General features: G+C 42.5%; 1 protein-coding gene across 10 annotated transcripts in view; it reads right to left on the reverse strand.

Annotated features, from left to right (window-relative positions):
* Positions 1-18522, reverse strand: part of LOC126267989 (uncharacterized) — a 905571-nt gene that overhangs the window by 662070 nt on the left and 224979 nt on the right. For all 10 annotated transcript variants that reach the window (XR_007549061.1, XR_007549060.1, XM_049973342.1 and 7 more), the window contains exons 4-5: positions 12994-13346; positions 7275-7605 (exon numbers count right to left, since the gene is read on the reverse strand). Coding sequence is in view for 8 of the 10 variants with exons in the window: in XM_049973342.1 (XP_049829299.1) it covers positions 7275-7605; positions 12994-13346 (684 nt within the window). In the remaining 2 variants the exon portion in view is untranslated. The remainder of the gene's footprint in view (positions 1-7274; positions 7606-12993; positions 13347-18522) is intronic.

Consider the following 18522-nt stretch of genomic DNA (forward strand, 5'->3'; position numbering starts at 1 on the left):
TACTAGACAGATAGTGCATGGACGACTAGAGCAAGCTGTTTTCCGAAGATCTCTTTTTCCTAAATACATGTTGATTTTTATAGGGAGGATTTTTCTTTATCCAAAACTCTCATAGTGCTTGCACATAAAACATACTCCATAATTCTACAACAGATTGACTGCTGTGATAAAATCTTATAGTTAAGTTCATCTGTCCGATGATCCTTCTTGAAACCAGGAATGATTCGCGAATTTTAGCAATCACTAAGTAGCGTTCGTTACTGCACGTACGTACGATAAACTACTGGTAGAAGTGGAGCGAGATCTTTCACTAATCTCCGTAAAATCTAGCAAGTGTGTCAGTCGGTGCAGATACCTTTCCGCTGCTGATCAGTTTTAGATGATTTTCTATTTCGCGACCAGTTATCTGAATAGTTTCCGTTTCGGTGTCCATGTGATGACTGACAGCAGGAACCGAATTACGATCTTCCATGGTGTCATTTTTCTGTGAATCGTCTAACGTACACCTACATATATATTCCCGCACCTGAGGGTAGTTCTGATACCGCTATCATATACCTCCTTTTCGGGTGCATTTATAACCCAGTCAGATGGAGCAGAGGTAACACATTAGTCACTAAATCAGGACGATAGGCGCTCGAATCCCTGTCCGCCCACCCAAATCGCTTAAGGAAAACGTTCGTGTGGAAAAGACGCGGACCATGTCCTTCCCTATCGTCTTTAATGAGCTTGCGCTCCGTCTCTGATGCACTCCTAGTCGAGATGACGCAACTTCCTAATCCTTCATTTTGAGGTCCAAGTGCGAATGATGTTCGGGAAGAAGGACTGTCAATGAGCAGCCGTACGGAAGGGGCACAAGTTCAGAACTGGAATACAGGAGCTATCCCACCATTTTTCGTCAAGCGTTTTAGGAAAGCCACCGATATCTAGAGGCCTCGATGATTTGTCTGAAGACCCGCCGCTGATCCATTTCCCTCAGTCAGAGAAACAGACAGGTATAACGTTAGACAGAGGAGTGTTAGAGGAAGTCATACGAGAAGAAACAGTTCTTAAGCCGTATCTCCCAAAATGAAAGAAGATGACAATACAATCACCAGGAGGGCGTGAGAAGAAGATGACATCCATTACCTCCAAAACACAATGCTGTGACAAGTAACGTCGTCATTATATGTAGAAGAGCTGTCCTATAGTAAACGTCGAGACAAAGTATTAACAGCAGACCTACAGGCAGGGATGATGCACGCTTTACAGGAGACTCCTCCTATGTTGCGCAGTGTTGCCTACTTGCTAGGGTAGGTAACTCGGCAGTATGTGAATGTCAGTCCTCATTGGTAACATTTATCCACTCGTTACAGCGATATTCGGTGGGACTTTGATGAGTGAAAAAATACCATCAGATCTGAATCACTAATAACTACGAGACTAATACCGAATAAACAATGTCTGTGCCCGCAAAGGGTAGATCGTGACCAACAAAAATATTCTCTGAAATATAAAAGAAAATCAATATTATATTAAAAAGTATAAAATAATAAGAGATGTTGTCTCTCATGACTTGTAAATATGCATGGGATTATAGGAAGCTGGAGGAAAGGTTGCATCGAAAGGGATCCAATAAGCCTAAAATTGTTCAGTGCCGAGCGAATGTGAAAGCTACGGTAGCAACAAAAAGAAATTAAGGAAATGGGCGAAAGCGATTACGCAACTGGCCCATCATACAATGGACAGTGACAGCCCAAACGGATAATGTTCAAACTTCGTTGGAAGGCAATACAGAAAACAGTGACAAAGTAGACAACGGTAAAGGCACAACGGCAGACGAGTATGTATCGCGGTCATCAAGTACCATCGTGTTGTCAACCGATGTTACATGCGATAAACTTGTGATTTATCGATTCTGAATAACTATTGTACTAAAGAGATTGATAGTTAAAATTTACATTAGAACGAAAAAGTTGCTATGATTGTATCCCAGCATTTTCACGAAATGGACTGTGCAGACAAAAATTATTGTTGATATATCGATGATAACTGTGAAAGTCTGTGTACCCTGTTAAATACAGGATGTTTCAAAAAGAATATACGTATTACAAAGTATTATTTTGTCCAAACTATCGATCGCAGCGTCTCGGCTCGGCTACTGGAGAAACGAATACATAGTCTGGTTTATATTAACGGCCGCTAGATGTCAGTTGTCTTCTGTTTTGCTTGGTAACCGTCATATGTTTAAAACAGCTACTCTACAGCAGATATCATTTTGTGATCTCGAGTTTGCGATGTGCAATTCCGTGATTTCAGTGCAAAGACGTTTCAGGTTGAGGTACCAAATTGATCCTCCGACTGGGTGGAACATTCGCAGATGGTATCGACAGTTTCTAGATACAGGATGTGCATGTAAAGGAACGAGTCCTGGCCGCCCTCGTGTTCCTCAAGAAAATGTTGCACGATTTCAAATTACTTTCCTTCGTAGTCATTTAAAATCAACTCGTCATGCCTACAACAACAGTTTGGCGTGTTTTGAGACGTTGGTTGGTTATGAAGCAGTACAAGTTACAGCTGTTACAAGCTCTGCGTCCTGATGACAAACGCAATCGTGTGGCATTTTGTAACGAGGTTATTGATGCTATTGACAATGGTAACACTTTCGCACAACGCATCGTTTTCAGTGATGAAACGACTTTCCATGTTAGTGGTCAGGTAAACAAACACAATGTTCGAATTTACGGCCTACAGAACCCACATGCAGCCATTGAATAATTACGAGATTCGCCCAAAGCCAATGTGTTTTGTGCGATATCCCGATCATCTGTTTACAGCCCATTCTTCTTTGATGGAAACACAGTTAAAGGTCAGCAGACTCTCGCTATGTTACAAAACTGGTTGCTTTCGAGGCTGCACGAGACGACTTCATTTTTCAGCAAGACGGGACACCCGCTCACTGCAGTCGCACATACGGGATACTGGCAATTCAATTACAAATGTAGAACACAGTTTGGAGATCTTAATCAGGGAAAGCAAATAAACCGTATTGAATATTTTAGAAGAGGTGCAGATTGTGAGAACTAGTTAGCAGATACCTTCAAAAGTCATGAAAAATCAAACAGATCTCAAAGATCGCAGTCTTTTATTGAATTTTGATTATTTAGGGTCTTTCGACTAACTTTAATTGTGGGTTCTGTATAATTTTACTTACGGTTTCTTATAACCCGCCATACTGTGTCTGCTCATATATTCATCTCCTCTTTCCAATACCGTCCTCCTCCCTCCTCATTTTTCCCCTTCCCCTCCTCCCTTATCTTTCTCTAATGTACCACCCACTTTACTTCACACTCTTGTTCTTATAGTACTTTTATCTATTTTGTTTAGTAGTAAGACAGTCTATATAGTGGAGTATTAGCATAATCTTTTATGTGTATGGTGTTATATATATATATGGTTAAGCGAGTCCCAAGGTCCATTCAGCTTACTGCTCTCTCGGAACCTCACAGCGTAGAAGGCGTGCATGCCTCGCACTCTTGTTGTCAGTGGCCCACCACGCATCACGCCTGTTTACAATGTTCAACGTTCGGCTATTACCTGGACTCCGCACGTCGTGCTATAACCCAGGAAGCCATTTCTGACAGCCTTACTACAAGGCAGAATGAATGCACATTCCGCACACACATTAGTAAGCAACGCTTTCTGGTAATTGCAGTCCTTAGGTCCTTTTGCCTTCGTGTTATTTAGGACGGTGAGAAATTTTGCCTCACATTGACACACCCGCCAACTTTGATGATATACATGTGTGGTCAAAATGGGAGCGGTAGGCACAAGTGTAGTCTCCGCTGTCATCTCAAAATTCAGATGTTCAACCGTCTTGGCGGTTTTACATTGCGACAAGTGAGTTCGACATTATTGTTTTAATTATTCTTTCATTTGGGTTTACTTTAATCCCTGCTGGACCTCCTCCATCATTACTTGTATAATAGTTCTATTTTAGAGATGTCTAGTGCTTTCCGAACGTTAATTGGCGATGATAACCGGCTTTCTTAAGTATGTTGAACATCTGTGGTTGCTACAGTTAGTGCTCTTCATTGCAGCTTGGAACGAACATTAAGTCATTGAGTTACCTTGGATATTAAAGCTTGTAAGTAATTTATGACAGCTGCTCATGTCTTTCGTTATTAATTCGCGTGCTATGATTTTAATTTTTAGTATTAGGAATTTTGAACTAAGTAAGCACTGATAAAGCTTTTTACAAAAAATCTTCGCATAGATACACCTGAGGATGCACCAGCATGACACGAAACCGGTTGTCCCAGTATCGGAGCGATTAAAATAAAACAGTGACTGCGGCAGACTGGACTCTCAAACATTTTTACCAACAATTCAAGACTTAAACAAATTTTCATTAGTTTGAATATTCTCTTCAATATGAACCATTCAATAAAACTTTCTCTCTGTCATTTCATACAACTTATCTAATAATTTTTACAGTAGTATCCACAATTTCTGAACAGAATTTGAAGTTGCACTTCTCAGGCTGTCATTTCTCGTGCAGTAAACGTTTATAAATTTAGAGTGACGAAAGTGGGTGTATGACATTACACGGCGTGTGATTCTACCATAACATCTGACTTGTTTCTCTCTGGTTGCAAGCTACAGCTGCAGCCAGGTCAGTATAGAAACCTGACAGCTGGTGTTGCTATTGTTTAGTTTTTTGCAAGCTGTTAATCTTCAAATAGCCAGTGTTTTCTTGTAAACTCCTCTACTTTCGGGGGCACGAAAATATCCTATGTACCAGTAATCGTTGTAAATGTCGATTGGTTGCCAAATTTAATGCCACTGAAGTACGTTTTTCTAAACTTTTCGGTTCAATATTTCATCGATAACTAAGTTTTTCAATGTCCGAGAAAGAATATAGGGCCAGTATAGGAGTTGGACAGAATATTAAATTTGTTTTATATGTCTCGTTCCAGTTGAGATTTAAATCTTTTTCTGATGTAAAGAATCGAATAACTGCATCACGAACAGAATGAGTTTAAGTCCCAATTGCATACATATTTAATTCTACTTTTAAAAATTAGATTGTCAAACCCGATTTATTGCAACATCTAGCTTTAAAGGCTGTCCAGGCGTCAATATAATTTCAACTTAAAAACGATTGCAACGTCTACACCACGCGACGGTTTTTCTGCTTTCAGATAAGATTACAAATGGAGAGGGACAAGACAGAGGTGAAGGCCACTGAGGAGATGACTACTGCTGACCGGAACAGGCAAAATCACCAAATCTGTGAAGGGAGGAGAAAAAGAAGAGGAAGAAAAAGAAGAAGAATCACTTGTATAATTCGACATCACCATATCGAAAGGTAGAAATAGCCAATAACAGGTCTCACTGCACTTTGAGTTCTGGTTTTCAAATTATTGTAAATACGACCATCTCTGTTGATTTTCTCACAGTAATTCTTTCTCATAAAAACATGAAAATAAATTTAGCCTAATTTCAGCAAATTTATTTGTTATGTTTAGATTTGGTTCACGAGTTTTTTAATTTTTATGTTTTCAGTTTTTGCAATAATAAAACTTAAACAAAAAAGATTGTAACTAATTAAAGAACTATGTATTTGTTATTTGTATTTTTGAATCGCCCTTTAACTTACAAGGTACTGTATCTCTACCTCCGTACAATCTCTAGGCTATTTATGTTGGTGGCTCATAGCAGTGTGACATCTAAAGATAAAAGTGGATATTGATAACCAACCTCAGGGTTCTTACTGTGGGAAAATATACTGACTACCTTTATTCTTGTATAAAATTTTCTAATATTAATGTCATATTACTGTAAAAAGTGCTGATTGTAGCTTACGAGTAGTAAATTAAAACAGGCAGCTGGCTACATCCAGCAAAATTTAAATCCTGCGGTTTTTAAGTACAAGGGTGAGTCAAATGAAAACCTTAAATATTTTTTAAAAATATTATTTATTGTGCAGAAGTGGTACAAAGCTGTATCACTTTTCAACATAATCTCCCCTACGCTCAATGCAAGTCCTCCAGTGCTTACGAAGTGCATAAATTCCTTTAGAAAAAAATTCTTTTGGTAGTCCACGCAACGACTCATGCACCGCGTGGCGTACCTATTCAACAGAACGGAATGTCTTTCCTCGCATTGCGACTTTGAGTGGTCCAAACATAAGGTAATCACTTGGGGCAAATTCTGGGTTGCTCGCTGTCTTCGTTTCCGGTTGGTGGATGTGAGCCAAAATTTCGTGCTCAGTAACGATTCTTGCAAGGAAACCATCACCTTCTCGTTCAAAGCGCCGAAGCATCAACACGTCGTTCTCTCATTTCAGGAGTCAGCTGCCGTAGCACCCATCTTGCAGACACATTGTGAAACTGGAGCACATCATGCACAATGTGGTGTGCTGACCCATGACTAATCTGTAAACATGCTGTAGAGTCATTCAGTGTCATTCAGCGGTTTTCCTTCACTATGGCTTCAACTGCTGCAATGTTCTGTGGAGTCGCGACTCGTTGTGCTGACCTGGACGAGGAGCGTCTTCCACTGAAGTCATACCATTTGCGAACTTCCTACTCAGTTCGTAGACACGCTGCTGTGACAAACATGCATCACCGTACTGAACCTTCATGAATTTCAATAGCACCTTCACTACGCAAAAACCGAATAACAGAACGCTGTTCTTCCCTGGTGCAAATCGCAAGTGGGGCGGCGATCTTTATACTGATACTGCGACGGTATGTGTGCATCTGCGCTATGCTGCCATCTACAGGCCATTCTGCACGCTGTTTGTAGCACGCTTACCAACTTACAGGACAACGGCGCGAAATTTCAATTTGTTGTTACAAATTTAAGGTTTTCTTTGACTCCCCTCGTAATATTGAAATCCATGTGCTCCGTCTTGAGAAATAGTACGCCACATTAACTTATATACTATAAAATATTACTGAGAGACTTTGAATAACTGGTAAAATGTTAGTGATATGTAGAGGTCAAGTAAATTATCGGATGCATTTTACGTTGACAGCCCTGCAGTTCAGATGACATTTCCGACTGCAGTCTAGTTGGCAGGCTCAATGAAGGTCAGTGACACTCAGGAGTATGAAAGTATTAAATCGTCAGGTTAACAGTCAAAGAAGACAAGAAGTCAGTGAACTATGAATATAATGCAGATAAACAGTTGTGTGACAAAACGGTAACCACCCTTGTACAATGCTCCTCGTTGAACATAAAAAAAAACAGAGACGATTATAACAGCAGTCGCCGCAAGAAGTTACCTTGTTGGTGGTCGTGTTGTTAGTCTTGTCTTCTCGTGAGGCGGTAGTCGTTGTTGAGTTGTCTAGCCTGGAGCGCAGAGGTCCGTTGGTGTGGCTGAGGTAGGACGCGGTGGGGCCGAGTGCCCGAGAATCGGTGCTGTTGGAAGTCCGGTAAGAGCTCCGCTCCTCTGGGCGCGTCCTGGCAGACGTGGAGCCGAGAGAGGGGGAGGAGCCCAGCAGCGAAGGGCGGTAGGGCGAGCTGGAGGGCCGCTCCTCTGCCCTGCTGGGACGATCGTCGGATTTGCTGGACAGCAGCGACGACAGGTACGGGGAGCGCTCCTCATTCCTGGACCTGACAACGGACACCGTGAACAACAGGTTCAGAGTACCCCAACTCCAGGCTGTGGAGAACGAATGTAACGATATGTGGGGAAAGAGATGTAGCCTACAAGGGTTGTAACTTTAACAGTGATAACTATTTATTTGTAACTTATTCACAACAGGTACGCGTTTCTAAGTTTTACTCTCCTTCAGAGTAGTCACCAACATTGTGTACACTACTGGCCATTAAAATTGCTACACCAAGAAGAAATGCAGATGATTAACGGGTATTCATTGGACAAATATATTGTACTAGAACGTGACATTTGCACGCAATTTTGGTGCATAGACCCTCAGAAATCAGTACCTAGAACAACCACCTCTGGCCTAATAACGGCCTTGATACGAATGGGCATTGAGTCAAACAGAGCTTGGATGGCCTGTACAGGTACAGCTACCCATGCAGCTTCAACACGATACCACAGTTCATCAAGAGTAGTGACTGCCGTATTGTGACGAGCCAGTTGCTCGGCCACCATTGACCAGACGTTTTCAATTGGTGAGAGGAGAATGTGCTGGCCAGGGCAGCAGTCGAACATTTTCTGTATCCAGAGAGGCCCGTACAGGACCTGCAACATGCGGTCGTGCATTATCCTGCTAAAATGTAGGGTTTCGCAGGGATCGAATGAAGGGGAGAGCCACGGGTCGTAACACATCTGAAATGCAACACCCACTGTTCAAAGTGCCGTCAATACAAACAAGAAGTGACCGAGACTTGTAAACAATGGCACCCCATACCATCACGCCGGGTGATACGCCAGTATGCCAATGAAGAATACACGCTTCCAGTGTACGTTCACCGCGAGGTCGCCAAACACGGATGCGACCATCATGATGCTGTAAACAGAACATCGACTCATCCGAAAAAATGACATTATGCCATTCGCGCACCCAGGTTCGTCGTTGAGTACACCATTGCAGGCGCTCCTGTCTGTGATGCAGCGTCAAGGGTAACCGCAACCATGGTCTCCGAGCTGATAGCCCGTGCTGCTGCAAACGTCGTCGAACTGTTCGTGCAGATGGTTGTTGTCTTGCAAACGTACCCATCTGTTGTCTCAGGGATCGAGACGTGGCTGCACGATCCGTTACAGCCCTGCGGATAAGATGCCTATCATCTCGACTGCTAGTGATACGAGGCCGTTGGGATCCAGCACGGCGTTCCGTATTACCCTCCTGAACCCACCGATTCCATATTCTGCTAACAGTCATTGGATCTCGACCAACGCGAGCAGCAATGTCGCGATGCGATAAACCGCAATCGCGATGGGCTACAATCCGACCTTGATCAAAGTCGGAAATGTGGTGGTACGCATTTCTCCTCCTTACACGAAGCATCACAACAACGTTTCACGAGGCAACGCCGGTCAGCTGCTGTTTGTGTATGAGTAATCGGTTGGAAACTTCCGTCATGTCAGCACGTTGTACGTGTCGCCACCGACGCTAACCTTGTGTGAATGCTCTGTAAAGCTAACCATTTGCATATCACAGCATCTTCTTCCTGTCGGTTAAATTTCGCGTCTGTAGCACGTCATCTTCGTGGTGTAGCAATTTTAATGGCCAGTAGTGTATTTATTTGTAACGTATTCACAATATATACATGTTTCGAAGTTTTACTGTCATTCAGAGTAGTCACCAGCATTGTGTACAGTCATTTGCAACCCATGTGGAAGTTTTAGGATACCCTTAGAAGCGCCAGTTCTTTTGATAGTTCGAAGGGAACCCTCTATTGCCCGAAGAATCACTGTAACAATTCTGAAGCGAATTCTGTGAACTGCTTCAGGAGTCAAGTTATAGTCACAACGGTTGGTGCCCAGGGAGTGTGATGGGTGGTACAGCACTTCTCAGCTCCATCTATCGAACAAATCAGTCGCAACTTGCGCCATTTGTGCCCCAACATTCTCCTGCAAAATGATGGGTGGGTCCTCCAGAAAGTGTCGTCGCATCTTTCCATAAGCTGGTCGCAGGCTGTCTTCTAAAAATGAACAGCTTAGAGAAAGAAGCAGAACACTTTTTGCAGGACACGTCCATCATTCTTCAGGACAATATTCAGGCGGAAATGACGTAAGTTGTGACTGAGTTGTTTGGTCGATGGGGCTGTAAAGTGATTCCACCATGAACACTTTCCGGACTTAGCCCTGAAGGAAGGACTTCATGACATTCGCTTCAGAGGTGTTACAAATATTCTTCGGACAATAGACCGCCCCACTAAAACTATAAACACACCTGTCACTGCTAAGGATATCCTACGACTTCCACATCGCTGGCAACAAGCTATACAGGGTATTTTTTAATGACGTTTTATAAACACCAAAACAAGAAGAAAAGCCGCCCAGTAAACATGAGCTGTAAAATGTAGATCTAAAGAGCTATGAACACTTGTTCATCTTCGATAATGTGAAACACATCTCTTCTACTGCAAGCTCTTTGCTTTTCATATTTTGGGAGGAGGTAGTATGGACCAAAAGAAGAAAAAAATGTCGAGTAGACATGGGCTCTGTTGTGCATATTTTAAGAGGTATGAGCAACTGTTCAGTGGAAGAGATGTATTTCACAGTAGCGACGATGAACAAGTGCTTATAGCTCTTAAGGTATGTACTTTAGAGCCCATATGTACTGGACTTTTCTTTCTTGTTTTGGGAACCTGTTCTCAAATTATTGAAACGTCATTCTGAAACACTCTGTACTAAATACTGGTGACTACACTGAAGGGCAGTAAAACTTTGAAACATGTATCTATTCTGTTTAAGGTGCAAGTAAATAGTTGCCAGTATTAAAACCCTCTTAGCTGAAACTGGCTATCGATAAGCTGCAGAACAAATGGTTTACACCATAAAGTATGACGATAAAGACCATTGGGTCTCTGGTACCGGTTTCTGGCCCGAGCTGCAAGCACCTTGGGATATGACTGCGTGAGGCGTAAGTGCAGTATTGCATCCTGCCGAGCTATCTACTATGGTTCTGGCTCAGGCATCCGGCCACTTGGGGGAGTGCAGTACATCATATTACAAGGAAGGTCGCACTTGGTATATGGATGCACCGTAGGGTGCTAGTAACTTCTGCGGTAGCTCTGAATCAGGGTGTTGTCCGATGTCGGAATAAGCGGCTGTGTACCTCAAACTCCTCAGAAGGTTTGAGGTTAGTGCTAGACTGAAGTGCACTTTTCACTTACTCCAACCGGCTTTGATACAGAGTGACTGACACCAGTGTAGGTGAGTTGCGGCACAGGTACTGCTAGCTGACGCTGGACACACAAGATAAACTACTCGATATTTGGCGAAGGGACTTTCTTTCATGTCACTTTTTCACCCTGGGAAATTTCAAGGTTTCTAATTTTGACTTCTTACAGTCCAAGAATGTGACAACCTCTGGTGTTGTTTTGGGTCTGGAAGGTGAGGGTGATGGATTCCTTGCCAAGAGGAATGTGGAGTCGATAGTGAGTGGATTGGCCAGCTGGGGCCTCTAGTAAATGCCGTGTCATGGGCTACAGATCGACCCCGTTTTACAGTCATTTGCTGCACTGTTTGAAGAAGGGGAGTATCGCAAGGGCTCCGCCTCTTCATGGCTGTTTGTGGTCTGTGGCCATTTTACTGAAAAACTGCTGGTTAGTGGCTAAAAATGCTCCTCTTTGTAACTACCGAATCTCTTAGAAGCTCGATGGGCACGGAGGACTCTCCCTATTGGAACATAAGAGAAAGCGGGTCCCTTCTTGAAGCCCAAAATCTAGTTGTAAGCTCAGGAGTAAGATACTACTGGAATTGTATGACATGTGCCTGTTAGCTGTTTTCGTTATGCTAGTGAACAGATTCTTTCATTTTCAACCATGTATATTTTTTGAAATATTTGTAATGTTACCAGTATTATTTTGCTGATTTACTTATGGACATTTGTAAGTAGGCTGTTTAGTTTTTTTTATTGGTAACGCCACGTAGCGCTCTGTATGAAAATCACTGGCTGTGTTGTGTGCAGTCTGTGGCTGGTTTGCATTGTTGTTTGCTATTGTAGTGTTGGGAAGCTGGATGTTAACAGCGCGTAGCGTTGCGCAGTTGGAGGTGAGCCGCCAGCAGTGGTGATGTGGGGATAGAAATGGCGGAGTTTTGAGAGCGGATGATCCGGACGTGTGTCCATCAGAGACAGTAAATTTGTAAGACTGGATGTCATGAACTGCTATATGTATCATGACTTTGGAACACCATTAAGGTAAATACATTGTTTGTTCTCTACCAAAACCTTTCATTTGCTAACTATGCCTATCAGGAGTTAGAATCTTTTATTTAGCTGGCAGTATTGGCGCTCGCTGTATTGCAGTACTTCGAGTAACGAAGATTTTTGTGAGGTAAGTGATTTGTGAAAGGTATAGGTTACTGTTAGTCAGGGCCATTCTTTTTTAGGGAGTACTGAAAGTCAGATTGCGTTATGCTAAAAATATTGTGTATCACTTTAGTGAATGTCAGAGTACGTTCAGTTTTGCTCAGCTCTTTGAAAATCAAATAACATAAGGTATTTATCAGCACACTAATTAATTACATATGTAACGACCCCTTAGAAAAATTAATGAATTACTGTGCTGATAAATATCTTATGTTATTTGATTTTCAAAAAGCTGAGCAAAACTGAACGTTCTCAGACATTCACTAAAGTGACACATAATATTTTTAGGGCAACGGAATCTGACTTTCAGTAATCCCTACAAAAGAATGACCCTGACTAACAATAACCTATACCTTTCATGAATTCTTACCTCACAAAAATCTTCGTTACTCGAACTACTGCAATACAGCGAGCGTCAATATTGCCAGCTAAATAAAAGATTCAAACTACTGAAGGCACTAACTACTGATAGGCATAGTTAGCAAATGAAAGATTTTGATAAAGATCAAACAATGTATTTACTTCAATAGTGTTCAGTCCATGATATCCAATATTACAAATTTACTCTTTCTGATGGACACACGTCCAGATCGTTCGCTCTCAAAACTCCGCCATTTCTCTCCCCACATCCACCACTGCTGGCGGCTCACCTCCAACTGCGCAACGCTACGCGCTGTTAACATCCAGCTGCCCAACACTACAATAGCAAACAACAATTCAAACCAGCCACAGACTACACACAGCACAGCCAGTGATTTTCATACAGAGCGCTACGTGGCGTTACCAACATAAAAACCTAACAGCCTACTAACACATTTTGTATTTTTCAGAGGAGTCTGATTAGGCCAATATACCGAACCTTGTAACTTGTTAATAAAAAGGAAGTGCGGCTTGTATTTTGATTTTATTTACACTGTGATATCACTCGCTCGCTCTTCTCCAGTTGGCGTTATGTGAAAGTTAATGGAGTGCCGACGGCATGAGGAGTTACCTGGCAGAGTAGGGCGTATACGAAGAGGTCCGTTCGCGGTCGGTAGAGGCGCTGTCGTCGGTCCTGCCGAAGACGGGCGCCGGTTTGTCGGCGTGCGGGCTGCGCGGCAGCGTCGCGCTGGAGAACCTGCTGGAGCCGGGACTGGAAGTGGAAGTGGAAGGGGAGGTGGGTGCGGACTCCCGCGACGTAGAGCGCGAGTAGGAGGGCCGGTGCGAGAGCATGCGCAGCTGCAGCTGCAGCGGCAGGGAGGAGCCGCCGGCGGGCGCCTCGGTGCTGGGGCTGGGGTCACGTGACCGCCGGCCGCTGCTCGGCGTGGGCGGCAGCGTCACCGGGGGTCCGTGGCTGGCGTCCGCCTGTGGGCAGCCGGGAGGGTCGGCGCACTCACTCACACTACTCGCCTGTACGCTGCGAAACTTAACACACTTGAGTGGCATTCAACGAAAGTCATATGAGCTCTGTTTTCATTCGATGTGTTATTCTAAATTCTGTACACCAGATATTTTTCAGCAGAACTCCTCAATAGTCGATTTGTTACGCCATAGAGGGTCTGAGCACAAGAAGTGTGATTTTTAGAGTGAGATTTTCACTCTGCAGCGGAGTGTGCGCCGATATGAAACTTCCTGGTAGATTAAAACTGTGTGCCCGACCGAGACTCGAACTCGGGACCTTTGCCTTTCGCGGGCAAGTGCTCTACCATCTGAGATACCCAAGCACGACTCACGCCCCGTCCTCACAGCTTCACTTTTGCCAGTATCTCGTCTCCTACCTTCCAAACTTTACAGAAGCTCTCCTGCGAACCTTGCAGAACTAGCAATCCTGAAAGAAAGGATATTGCGGAGACATGGCTTGGCCACAGCGTAGGGGATGTTTCCAGAATGAGATTTTCACTGTGCAGTGGAGTGTGCGCTGATATGAAGCTTCTTGGCAGATTAAAACTTCGTGCCGGACTCGGTCCCGAGTTCGAGTCTCGGTCCGGCATACAGTTTTAATCTGCCAGGAAGTTTCAATGTGATTTTTGGTTGGCAGTAGCATTGTCGATGCTAGTAGCATTCTGTGGAAAGTAAGTAGGGGAGTCGGGTCTTGTTCACGCTACTGAGCGGTCCGGAATTACCTAGCTGAGCACAGAGATACCAATGTAGAGGATGTTGAACGTTGGAAGTATGATTTGGCAAAGACTGATTCGAAAAGTGTGAAGATTTTCAGGTAATGTCAGCTTTGCATTGCTTCCTCGCACGTAATTTATAATGTGTTTGAAAAAAGACTAAGCTTTTCCCAAGATTTTCCTTTATTTGTACAAGTCAATTAGTTCTATTGGCGAGACGTGATTCAGTAAAATTATCTGCTCACATAGATTGTTGCACTCAGAGTTTTACCACTCCTTTACCAGTCTGTCTCTCATGGCAGAGTCATATTTTTATAGTAAGTGATTTTTGTAAAGAAGTTTTTTAATTGTTAGGGAAAAATAGCAATGCGGGTAAGCTACTACAAACAGCACAGCGAACGAATTGTTGTGGCCAAGATAGACAAGAAGCCCACGCCTACGACAGTAGTACAAGTCTGTGTGCCTACTAGCTCTGCAGATGACGAAGAAATTGAAGAAATGTATGATCAAATAAAAGAAATTATTCAGATAGTGAAGGGAGACGAAAATTTAATAGTCATGACTGGAATGCGATAGTAGGAAAAGGAAGAGAAGGAAACTTAGTAGGTGAATATAGATTGGGGTTAAGAAATGAAAAGGGAAGCCGCGTGGTGGAATTTTGCACAGAGCACAACTTAATCATAGCTAACACTTGATTCAAGAATCATAAAAGAAGGTTGTATACATGGAAGAAGCCTGGAGATACTGACAGGTTTCAGATAGATTATATAATGGTAAGACAGAGATTTAGGAACCAGGTTTTAAATTGTAAGACATTTCCAGTGGCAGATGTGGACTCTGACCACAATCTATTGGTTATGAACTGTAGATTAAAACTGAAGAAACTGCTAAAAGGTGGGAATTTAAGGAGATGGGGCCTGGATAAACTGACTAAACCAGAGGTTGTACAGAGTTTCAAGGAGAGCATTAGGGAACAGTATACAAGAATGGGGGAAAGAAATACAGTTGAAGAACAATGGGTAGCTTTGAGGGATGAAGTAGTGAAGGCAGCAGAGGACCAAGTAGGTAAAAACACGAGGGCTAATAGAAATCCTTGCGTGACAGAAGAAATATTGAATCTAATTGACGAAAGGAGAAAATTTAAAATTGCAGTAAATGAAGCAGGCAAAAAGGAATACAAACGTCTCAAAAATGAGATCGACAGGAAGTGCAAAATGGTTAAACAGGGATGGCTAGAGGACAAATGTAAGGATGTAGAGGTTTATCTCACTAGGGGTAAGACAGATACTGCCTACAGGAAAATTAAAGAGACCTTTGGAGAAAAGAGAACCACTTGTATGAATACCAAGAGCTCAGATAGAAACCCAGTTCTAAGCAAAGAAGAGAAAGCAGAAAGGTGGAAGGAGTAGATAGAGGGTCTATACAAGGGCGATGTACTTGAGGGCAATGTTATAGAAATGGAAGAGGATGTAGATGAAGATGAAATGGGAGATACGATACTGCGGGAAGAGTTTGATAGAGCACTGAAAGACCTAAGTCGAAACAAGGCCCCGGGATTAGACAACATTTCATTAGAACTACTGACAGCCTTAGGAGAGCCAATCCTGACAAAACTCTACCATCTGATGAGCAAGACGTATGAGACAGGCGAAATACCCTCGGACTTCAAGAAGAATATAATAATTCCAATCCCAAAGAAAGCAGGCGTTGACAGATGTGAAAATTAATGAACTATCAATTTAATAAGTCATGGCTGCAAAATACTAACACGAATTCTTTACAGACGAATGGAAAAACCGGTAGAAGCCGACCTCGGGGAAGATCAGTTTGGATTCCGTAGAGGCAATACTGACCGTACGATTTATTTTAGAAGCTAGATTAAGAAAAGGCAAACCTACGTTTCTAGCATTTGTAGACTTAGAGAAAGCTTTCGACAATGTTGACTGGAATACTCTCTTTCAAATTCTGAAGGTGGCAGGTGTAAAATACAGGGAGCGAAAGGCTATTTACAATTTGTACAGAAACCAGATGACAGTTATAAGAGTCGAGGGACATGAACGGGAAGCGGTGGTTGGGAAGGGAGTGAGACAGGTTTGTAGCCTATCCTCGATGTTGTTCAATCTGTATATTGAGCAAGCAGTAAAGGAAACAAAAGAAAAATTTGGAGTAGGTATTAAAATCCATGGAGAAGAAATGAAAACTTTGACAGAATTACAATGTCATCGGCAAACCTCAGAGACAGCAAAGGACTTGGAAGAGCAGTTGAATGGAATGGATAGTGTCTTGAAAGGAGGATATAAGATGAACATCAACAAAAGCAAAACGAGGATAATGGAATGTAGTCGAATTAAGTCGGGTGATGCTGAGGGAATTAGATTGGGAAACGAGACACTTAAAGTAGTAAAGAAGTTTTTCTATTTGGGGAGCAAAATAACTGATGATGGTTGAAGTAGAGAGGATATAAAATGTAGACTGGCAATGGCAAGGAAAGCTTTTCTGAAGAAGAGGAATTTGTTAACATCGAGCTTAGATTTAAGTGTCAGGAAGTCGTTTCTGAAAGTATTTGTATGGAGTGCAGTCGTGTATGGAAGTGAAACATGGACGATAAATAGTTTGGATAAGAAGAGAATAGAAGCTTTTGAAATGTGGTGCTACAGAAGAATGCTGAAGATTAGATGGGTAGATCACATAACTAATGGGAAGTATTGAATAGGATTGGGGAGAAGAGGAGTTTGTGCACAACTTGACTAGTAGAAGGGATCGGTTGGTAGGATATGTTCTGAGGCGTCAAGGGATCACCAATTTAGTATTGGAGGGCAGCGTGGAGGGTAAAAATCGTAGAGGGAGACCAAGAGATGAATACACTAAGCAGATTCAGAAGGATGTAGGCTGCAGTACGTACTGGGAGATGAAGAAGCTTGCACATTATAGGATAGCATGGAGAGCTGCATCAAACCAGTCTCAGGACTGAAGATCACATCAACAACAACAAAGAAAAAGTTCATAATATAGGTTTGAATGCTAGTTTCTTTTCAGTCATTTAGAAAGTCGAGTATTTCCCACCGTCTCCTCGTGAAAGTTTTATTGTTTGATTGTGTGTCGCCTTATGGCACTTAGCGGGACGCAGTTATATAGGCTTTATGTAAGATCTGCTTAGCACTGCTGCATGTCATTGCATTGCTCTGCACAAGGCTTTCTCCTCTTGGGTAGTTTGCTGCTGCACTGCATTTTCATTTTCGTCGCTTTCGAGCAGCACGGAGTTCTCGTTCCCACAGGAAAGCAATGAAAATTTGGTAGAGCCAGGTTAACACCAGTCGGATTATTTTCAGTTAAGCTTTGCAGTTCAGAATTGTGAGCAGATTCAGTTTAGGTAAAGTTCAAGTGAGATTTAATTTATTTGGTAAATATTCTAATTCTTACTGAGCAGTGTTACATTTGCAGTGTGTTATTTAGTATTTGGAAATTTATTTAATCAATTTGCATAGACAAATGTACAGATAATTTTCACGGAAACATTTTGGACAAATGTTCTTTCAAACTTCGATTTGGAATTTTATGTAGAACTTTTCTTCCGTTAGTTTTCCGTATTGGAACTGTAAGTCACCTTCTGTGATGTCACTCATTGTAGCTCTGTTCACTGCATTGCACGGTACAGAATTTCACAGGGCAGTTTATTTAGTATACAATTATGTTTTCTGGAAGTGAATTGTAATACAGTTATACAAAAGCAGACATTTGGTGACTCTTTTTATCAGACAGCGTTTACGTAATCACAGCACTTGTATTGTTCAAGTTCAGTTTCATTAAAGACATACCCGAAAGTTTAAAATTAGGATACCAGTCCAGTTTAGTTAACAACAACAGAAACAAGAACAACAACAACAGAATAAAACAACTTACAGAGTAAAATATACGCTGCCTGGCAAAAAAGTGAAGCACCCAGAAAGAGAGGAGGAAACTGAATGGAACTTCAAGGACTGAGAGGGTACAAGACGTTATTTCAGTGATAACAAAATCGAGTCGTATTTACGAAGAACTTGGGTGTATGAGCCCACTTATCAGTATGACGTTGCATACCTCTGACTTGGATGCAAGCACTGATTCTGTTGGGAAGGGTGTTGTAAAGCCTTTGTGCCCTTGTCTGAGGCTGGGTGAAAGTGGACCTCCGAGCTGTCACAACATACGTCTTTTGTGATCAGGTCTGCAGATTGTGATGACTAGAGGAATATCTCACCAGCTTATAGAGACACGTGCAATGCGTTGACGAGGATTCAGCTCCGCGATATTGTCATATGGTAGGTGACACAGCTGCCATCAGATTTCCCTATCACCACCAACCTGATGTCACAACCTGACTCCCCACAGCAGGAGTAGCTAATGCAACTGTGCACTGAGCGAAGTGGTGCAGTTGTTAGCACACTGGACTC

This window comes from Schistocerca gregaria, chromosome 4, assembly GCF_023897955.1.
Source record: "Schistocerca gregaria isolate iqSchGreg1 chromosome 4, iqSchGreg1.2, whole genome shotgun sequence".
Lineage (NCBI taxonomy): Eukaryota > Metazoa > Arthropoda > Insecta > Orthoptera > Acrididae > Schistocerca > Schistocerca gregaria.